General features: G+C 33.4%; 1 protein-coding gene across 1 annotated transcript; it reads right to left on the minus strand.

Annotated features, from left to right (window-relative positions):
- Positions 1-1590: 1590 nt before the first annotated feature.
- LOC145166622 (serine carboxypeptidase-like 2) lies at positions 1591-6933 on the minus strand. The gene is made up of 14 exons (XM_079085642.1): positions 6704-6933; positions 6490-6635; positions 5025-5101; positions 4793-4915; positions 4607-4709; positions 3777-3814; positions 3582-3683; positions 3399-3485; positions 3253-3327; positions 3082-3153; positions 2769-2917; positions 2313-2426; positions 2113-2167; positions 1591-1787 (listed from the first exon to the last, which is right to left on the minus strand). Exons 1-14 carry the CDS (start codon positions 6850-6852, stop codon positions 1692-1694), a joined length of 1386 nt encoding a protein of 461 aa, XP_078941768.1. The 5' UTR covers positions 6853-6933; the 3' UTR covers positions 1591-1691.
- Between the last annotated feature and the right edge of the window lie 2779 nt (positions 6934-9712).

Below are 9712 nucleotides of genomic sequence, written 5' to 3' on the forward strand. Positions count from 1 at the left end.
TATGGAACATATAATTGGAGCAATACCAGAAAAAAAAAATCTTTCAATTTCTTCCTTGGAATCAAAATCGTGATTACAATCGGAACGAGAAGGATTGTGATGAAAAACGAAGACTGTCAAAATCGAAAGAATGATGAGTTACCTGTGAACGAATGAAACCTGGTTGATTTAAGGACGTTCTTGGTGGTCAACAGAAAAGTCAAAATTGTGTATCTCATGGTATGAACGATCTCACCTGCGAACGATCGCTTTTGGATGTGTAATGCGATCAAATGAAATCTGAATCGAAAATTAATCAGGGTGAACAACTGAGAACGTCTTCCTGCGAACGTTTGTTGATGGTTGATTCGGAACGAACGGCTCGGAATCGGTACTGTGAATTGATCGATTCAAAAGGAACGAGCTTGCAGTTGAAATGTGATAAGTCTCGGATTCATATCTCCCACGAACATCAAAAATCGAACATGTGCTCGGAAAGAAGGCTTGATCGGAGTTGTTTTGTTATTTGGATTCGGGGTTCATGTTATGTTTAACGATTGGTAATTGCCGTTTGCGTTTGTTTGATTAATTGGGGAAAGAAGGGTAGGGTGGTGGCCGGTGGTGGGAGGCATAAGGATGGAGGTGACGACTGGAGATGGTTTGATTAGGGTTACGATGGTTTTAAAAAGCCTAGTAGCTGAAGTCAATGGTTACCATAATTATAGGATATTATTTGTGGAGACTAATTATCAAATTACCTATTTACCCTTATTTATTTATTTACTTATTTATTTTTATTTTAAATTTTGATTGACCCATATTCATGCATATAATAACATAATAATTAGTTTAAACAAATAAACCTAGCTCTCTCTCTCTCTCTCTCTCTCTCGCTCTATATATATATATATATATATATATATATATATATATATATATATATATATAATGTAAATATTAATTATGTAAATATAATAAATAATAGCAATGATTTTGAGCTTCCAAAATTTAATAAATAATCATGTTTTTAAGTTGTTAATATAACGTTTTTGAGATGTGATAACATTTTTGTTTTTAACATGTAAAATTATGTTAAATATAACTAGTTTTTAACCCAAAAAATAGTTTTTTTAAGCTCAAACATCTTTTAGCCCAATAAAAAAATATTCCAAAATCAATCGGGGGCGGGGGCGGCATTACAGAGGCACGACGGGGGTTAATCGTAGAATCTAGGGGCAGAGGTGGGGTGGGGAAGCTGAAAATTTTGGGGGCAGGGGCGGGGACGGGAGAATACGAAAATTTTGGGGGTGGGGACGGGGAATGCAACCCGTCCGGTTTGTCGCCGTTGACATCCCTAGATTTAAATATCGGAGGAATCGTTATTTATTAGGCCAACCACCCATACTTACCTCAACGTGGTAAATGGTGGTAGATATTATAAGTAAAAAGGAAAAGTTGGTATGATGTATGAATTCCTGTGAAACTAATAAATATTCGGATCAACATGTTTAAAGAAAGATATTTATCTTGGCTCATTTTATCGACATTTGTTACAAGGGATAAAAAATATAGAGATGTGGAGGCATTATTTCAATACTTTTGAAACAGAACTTATAAATGCAAAATCACTGGATCATTTCGAAATAAATTTTTAAATGCAAAATCACGAAGCATCGATAGTAGCAATATAATAATGAATCAAATATTTGTTCTTAAGAGTCGCTTAAATAATTTTGAGAAGCAAGCCACCCATCCACCATGGTCAAAGCTTCTTCAGGCTTGTACAATGCCACTCCATGGCCTGCACCCTGCAGAAGTGTGGACCCAAGATAAATTAAAAAAAAAAAAAAAAAAAAAAAAAACCTTCAAATATTTATTTATGTTGTTATGCATAGATAAATTGCATACGATTGCATTATTTATCTTTGTGGGTACAAATTACAAAAAACACTTGATCAAAAACGCCCACATTGCCCAAGTCTCTACAATTCCTACGCTTTTGTAAGTGATCAAAGTGTATTTCAAATAGACAGAGATCTAGATCTCTACAATTCCTACCTTTACATCAATATGTTGTCAAGTTATATTAAAGATGCATATTGATAGAACAAGTTTCAATCTCGTGGTTCTTACCTTGATAGTTGCATATTTTAACGTGTATTCACTCAATGCATATGTCATCTGATATCTACAAAAACACAAAATGACCACTTTGAATGATTAGTTCTCAATAATCTATCATTTTATGAGATAAATTTTTCTCAAAAATATGAGAATGGAAATGAAAAAAAGTAAAGAGTGTATTGTTAAAAGATTCCTAAAGTTAAGCTCACCCTGCGATCTGGTTATTAACAAACCATGGTGCCCATCTTTTTTCAACCGGAAGATTGAGACTTCTTATCCACCTCTCTGTGCCCACATGTGGAAATGTCATGTCATGATCACCACTGCAAAATAGAATTTTTTTCAAGAAAACAAACATATAAACTAGATTTTTTAAATTAAAAATATAAAAATATAAAAATTTAAAAGTTTTTTTATGTTCAAATAAATATGATTATATGAATATTGACGTATTTTCATATAGATTCTCCAAATTCGTTCATGATAATAGTGATTCATTTGTTTTTAAATGAATCATATTTCATTTGTCTTAAATAAGTTAGAAATATTAGACATGATTATATAAGTGTTCGTATTTGACATATAAATATATAAATGTCGCAAAACATACTTTTTCTTTGTAATAATGAAAAAGTGAATCTTTTCTCTAAGTGTACAAGTATTACCATATGATCAAATATTGGCATTTCTTGGCAAGTAGTTTTTTGTGGATGGGGATGGTGCTGAAAACATCGTAAGAGTAACATGTTGTGTCCTTTTTCCCTAAATCATAATGAAGACTCTCGTTTTTAATCACCCACTTTTCTATTGTTCCCTGTAAATAAAAAGAAAGGTATTCAAGAGTTCTTGAACATATTATATATGAAGTGAAGACAAACTTTTTACAAAAGGGTCATTTTTACAACAACCTCTAAGCTAAACCCCGTGTATATTTCCATGTATACCATTTGAGAACCAAAAGTGCTATATATAACGTACCTCACGAACATTGAGAGCTCTCTGAACGTCTTTTTGATTTGCCCATATCCCAATGAGTAGATACCTAGCTTCCTAAACAAAATACAACTAACGTTGAATTCAGTAAAAGAATCATATTAGAAAAAACTCAAAAAGTAAGTGTTGATCTATTTATTTCAAAGAGAAAATTACTCTGCAAGTTGGGTCCTGATATGTTGTGTCACACAACGGATCCAATATATTCTCTAAGTTAATCCTGCTTGTGCACTGCAATTGAGAATCACGATTAGAGTTATGCTACATAAAATTATAGAAGATCTTACTAAAATGAGTATTACCTCATTCACCCATTGGAGATTATTTGCACAAAGGATGTTGTGTAAATCATTGATTACATAGTTACCCTTACATGTTTGTGTTGTAGACTGAAATATAAAATAAATATTATCAATTGAAAAAATAAATTGTGGTCGCATGGAGCATTAAATGGTAACCGTTATTGTATAAATATATTTCATTACCTCATAAATATTGTCTGATATTAATGATAGCCGATGAGCAAACTCAAATCTTGAATTAAAATCACTAAACTTATCGGTTAAAGGAGAAACACTAATGACCCCCTATATATAATCGAAAAAACATTAGTTAATATTATGTTTTATAAAACAATATTTATAAATAATATTATAACGTTTATATAGAAGGATATTTACTTTAATATTGAGTTGTGGTTGATTTCCACGTTCATTGCCTACAAAATACAAGACATCATAAATAGAATGTTAGAAAATTGAGCCTTTTTAACTACTAAGAAATATGACTTAATGACATTATCTCATGGACAATATCACTACATGTACTCTGTTACTGTTACTTGCACAATATCCAAGTGGTTGTCTTTGACTGATTCTTAAAATAATTAAAGGGTATGCAAATTGGTTAGTATGGTTTTGTTTAGTTTTGTTATCACATTATACTAGAAAAGGAGAAATGAAAAAAAAAAAATCAATATAAAGCTTTGATTTGGATAACAAAATCAAAATCAGTTTAATATTACTATTTTATTTCATTTTGTTTTTTCTTTTTTTGAGCTTTGATTTTGATTTCAGATTGTTTTAGTACAAGGTTTGATTTATAGGTTTTGTTTAACTTCATGATGAAAGAGACGAATTTTGTTAGTATTTGCTTATGCTAATTGAACACGGAAATGAAAAATTGAACACGGATGGGGTCATTGTCCTTTTGTCCTTTGCGTCTAGTGGCTTTACTTAATTTTCCATGTATTATAATGTTTTGGCATTATTGTTGTTCCTGGATTCTTGTAAGATTTTGTATGTTTTATTTATATATTTACATCCCGTTTAAAAAATAAAATAAAATAAGATACCACATTTATATTTCACTTTAAACTAGAGTAAACTACCAAAATGGCCCCTGTTGTTTGATCGAATTCGCATCTTCAACCCAACTTTTGTAAAGTTGAACTGCAAATTTAACCAAACCAGATGGACCATTTTTGTAATGTAGTGTGTAGAGCTCTTACCATTATATACATGTAAAGCAACATTTGGTATGATAATGCCCATGTATGAAATCCCCGATACGTAGAACGGATTGCTCAAAAAACTAGGGTGATCTGTAAACCACTGTATAATTAACATGTACAACAAAATCATTTTTAGATTAAACAAGAAGACAATAAATGAATTAACAGAAGTTATTACAAAACCTTTCGTAGAAAATCATAAGCATATGAAGCTAAAAGGGAATCGCTGCTAATTGATGCTTCATATGTTGTAGCATATGAGAACCCTGCACCCGCTGGTGCGTCAATGAATAACATATTAGCAACCTATAAAATTACACGATTATATTGTATAGAATTTTGATGTAGGAAATAAAAATTATACGATTATAATATTAATTTTTAGAAACCAGGTTTTTGGAGTGAGAATGTGAACCTTATTCCATGGATATGGATTCAACGTCAATGTAATGTTATCATCCGTTGAAGTTTCCAAATTGAAATTAAGTGGTCCTGAAAAAGTGGATAGTTAATTAATGTTAATACTAATTTGTAGGTAAATCGGATGTAAGATCAGTCACTATTTAATAATAGTATACAATGATTTAAAGTTACAAACAAATGTCACTGTCAGACTTGTTTTATTTTTAGTATGTAGGGTAAAAACTTCAAAACTCAAAACCAAGTAAAATAATTGATAATAATAGCCTAAAGATGTAAAACATCACATGATTGACAGAAATTATTAAAATAGTAATACAATTAATCAAATAAATGAAAGTTAGGCCAAACCTCCCGATCATAATGTTTTTTTTTTGGCATGGGCAAAAATGTCAAAATCTAAAACCAAGTAAAAATAATTTATAATTATAGCCTCAAAAGCACATGATTGATATAGATTATAAAAATAATAGTATGATTAACCAAATAACCAACCAATTATGATTGCTAGAATGTCCGCATGCCCCCTAGAATTCAAATTCAAATGCATTATAGAAAAAAAAAAAAAAATATATATATATATATATATATATATATATATATATATATATATATATATATATATATATTATGAAGAATAGAATGACAATGTGGCAAGTGGCATCCATTAAACTCTAACGAGTTAAATTGAACTATAGATGCCCTTTATATTGTTTAGGGTTTTACCCTTTTTAATAATTTTCATATATTGTGTGTGTATCTATATCTATTACAGTCTATATGCAAAAATAGTAACCTAAACCCTTAACCCATTGATGATACTAGTCTTCACCATCCATAACTTGATTGTTAGGATTACAAACGACATACAAAAAAAAAATAAGAAGAGAATAAAATAGAGAACACACAAAAATTAACATGTTTCACAAAAGCGGGGTAATTGTACTCCACAACTCAACATTAATCTATTAATCTATGGCTCCTTAATATGTAACATCATTGGAAGTCAAATGCCAGACACAATTTGAGGGTGTTGGTGTTTATATATAATTAGGATTATGTTTTTGTATTTATTATCATCCCCTGTCTGTTTAGTTTTATCTCTTATAGTCTAATCGAAGATATATCGAAAGTGTAATTTGATAGATATGCTCTTAAAATAACATCATGTTTTCGAAAATATGCCAAAAATATCAACACGATTATCTTAGATATGGATCATATAAAACTGAGACATTATTTGAACTCTTGAAATATTTAATCTAATCAAACTCCAACAACCGACAATATGTACTTATATATGTCCATGTCATCACTTTACTTTTTTCGATTTTATACTAGCAATATCTATCTATATGGATTTGGGGGAATGCTTTTTTTTTTTTTTTTTTTTTTTTTTTTTTTTTTAATCAGTAACTACAACAAAAATCAACCATAGCCACAAGACGCAAGATGATTACCTATTTGATACATCATGGAATAAAGTACCGAAGTGCCGGGCCCACCAGTGAGGTAAAGAAGAAAAGGGTCTTCCGAGGGGTTTCTTTCAGACTCAACGAAGTAGTAAAAGATCTGCACTGCTTCATCTTTTCCAACTCCAATGTATCTTTCGAGAGAACAAGATTAATTTAAGAGTTGTCTGAAACAGTAAAGACAATGAAAACGGAGACATACCCGGTTTCCAGACTGAAAGGAAGATCACCATCAAAACCTGGAAGTCTCTTGATGATTGAGCTTGAGTTTGATGCACGTATGAAAGGTGCAAAGATTATCAAAAGGGAAACCAGAATGTGTTTTGATTTTTCCATTACTGGAGTTTTCATTTGATAAGAATAAGACCCCTCAGAAGTAGAGAAGTAGCCAAGTTGGTGTATATATCTGATATGTGGAAATGTAATGGTTGTAAGGAGTGCACAGAGGATAGTAGGGTGTCTGTATTAATGTGAGCATTAAACAAATGGGTGGCCCACAAAAGGGGCTACAGAGAAGTTGATAAAATATTCGAAAAACAAAAATAAACGTATCCCAAAGATAATGAAAGATGAAGAGGTGAAAAGAAGACAAAATTTCATGTTGTTGTCAAAATGGTTCATGAATAGTAAAAGGTAAAAATGAGATAAATTTGTAAAAATGGTTCAAAATTGAAAAAAAATGTGGTTGTCAAAATTAAAAATATGTGGTTGTCAAAATTAAGGTTTGGTGTTGTATCAATGGTCTAAAATTAGATGTTTTTATTGGTTTTGGTCGTTTTTGGTAATAGACGTTGGAACCCAATATTATCTAGCAAAAAGAGAATGTCATTTTCGTCTTTCCACTTGCATTTCTGTTTATTTAAATATTAAACTGTAGTTACAATTTTTGTAAAAACCCTAAAATCATTAAGAACCTTATAAGATCACGTGTCTTCTCACCGGCTACAAACGAATACCCGATCCCTGCGTAATGCCCCTCTCACCACCTCCATTTGTGTGTATCTATTCTCTTCACCTCCAACATTGTCATCTACTATCACCGTCATCTACTAACATCGTCATCCATAACCACCTCCCTACTAAAAAAATGGAAAAAAAAAAGAAGGGCATTTCCGACTTATCCCACCATCTTCTCTCATATATTTCCATGCACGCACCAAAAGCCATCGTCAGAATCACCTCCCTCATTCATCTTCCGGTCAACCCTCTAACGTTACTGTTTTTTGTTTTATACTGAATTTTGAACTAAAATTGTGCACAAGTAGAAAGAATGCTAAAACAAAACATTATGGGAAAAGAAACTCATAATAGGAGTAAAGTTGTAACATCCCGACTACCAGGTATAATATTCAATTAATTTACTTTCATAATGTCAGAGCAACTCGACGAGCTGGATGCCCCAACTCGCCGAGTAGAGGAGTTAATGGCCACGTGATCTTTAGAGTTTACTCGACGAGTTGGAGGACCCTAACTCGACGAGTAGGTGCTGAGTGAGAAAACCCTAATTTTCAGGGTTTGTGTCCTATTTAAAGGACCTTAAGCCTTCATTTCCGCCTTCCTTATCATCTTAACACTTTGACAGAAACCCTAATCGAGCTATATCCTTGTTTGAGAGAAAGAGAGGCTAATATTGCATATTTTAGTGCATTTTTGGAGAAAGATTGAGGAGCAAAAGGCTTGGGACGAGAGGGAGCTCTTGGATCCGGTGTTCATTCATTCCTAGCTTTTGTTTGAAGGTAAAAAGCTACCACCTTGCTCATTATTTGGTTAGATCCCTTTTCTAGGGAGTTTAGGGCCTTTTTTCATCCTTCTTTGAGTTCTAGAGTTATTTGAGCTTGCCATGGAGTTGAGACTTCGGATCTGGACAATATGAGGTCCCTTGAGCCCAAAGGTCCAAGCTTTATCAAGCTAGTGGCAAGCTTTTATGCATTAAACCCTATATTGAGCTTCTTTTTGCATTTCGAGCCCTAGATTCCATGCATGGACGTAAAGCTTGCAGCTTTACGTGGTATTTCAGCATTGGGAGGCTAGATCTAGAGTTTGGGACCTTATTTTTGCTTAGAATCGTCTGAATGAGAATGTCTAGAATGATTCGACGAGTGCATGAGCCAACTCGACGAGTCAGCTAGGGCTTTCCCCGATAGTCTGACCACGCAACAACTCGCGAGTTGATGAGACAACTCGACAAGTTGAGTTGCACTTTGCTGTTAATTAATAGAAAACGAAGGAACTTGACGAGCCGCATAGATGCACTTGACGATTCGGGTCAACATGGACTGTTGACTCGGGTGTTGACTTTTGTTGACTTTTAGGGTTTGGTTAAGACATGAGTGAGGACACCAAGGAGGGGTAAAATGGTCTTTCACCATTTCCGAGAGTAAGGAAAGAGGTTAGCCTAACTTGTAAGGGTTATAATTATAAAGTGTTAATTAGAGATGATTATATTATGTACGCGGAGTCTAGACTGTTCGTGGGGTACTAGATCTACTTGCTTACTTACGAGGTGAGTCTTCTCACTATACTTACCTGAGCGGTAATACTGTATGACCGGAGGGTCTTATTTGAGTTATCGACCAGAGGGTCCTATGTGCTTATACTGAGTTATGTGATATTATACATTTTGTCTTTGTGATATATGCTATATTATTCTGTGCTTTACTGAGTTAGGATCGGAGGGTCGAAACCGAGTTGTGAGACAGGAGGGTCTTTACTGAGATACAGGACTGGAGGGTCCAAACCAAGCTGTGAGACCGGAGGGTCCTCACTGATACACATGACGGGAGGGTCCACACCGAGCCGTGAGACCGGAGGGTCCTCACCAAGACGCATAACCGGAGGGTCCACACCGAGCTATAGCCATAAGAGGCTTATTATTTGTGTATGTGGAATTTTGGGGAACTCACTAAGCTTCGTGCTTACTGTGTTGTGTGATATGTGTTTTAGGTACTTCTCTGGATCGCGGGAAGGTGTCGGCTTGATTGTACACACCTGTTTGAGATTATGTTTGAGGATTTTGGGATATTATTAGTTATATTGTTGATTTGTGTTTTGACAAATGATACATTGATGGTTTTTGAGAAATGTGACATTGAGTTTTATGTGGTTTAAAAATGAAAATTTTGTTTGAAAATTCAGAGTGTTACAAGTTAGTATCAGAGCCTTGGTTTGAGGGATTCGGATATACTCTCGGGTATGTCTGGACTCAAGCTGA

The sequence above is a fragment of the Lactuca virosa genome, chromosome 1 (genome assembly GCF_052849685.1).
Source record: "Lactuca virosa cultivar CGN04683 chromosome 1, Lactuca_virosa_CGN04683_v6, whole genome shotgun sequence".
In the NCBI taxonomy this organism is placed as follows: domain Eukaryota; kingdom Viridiplantae; phylum Streptophyta; class Magnoliopsida; order Asterales; family Asteraceae; genus Lactuca; species Lactuca virosa.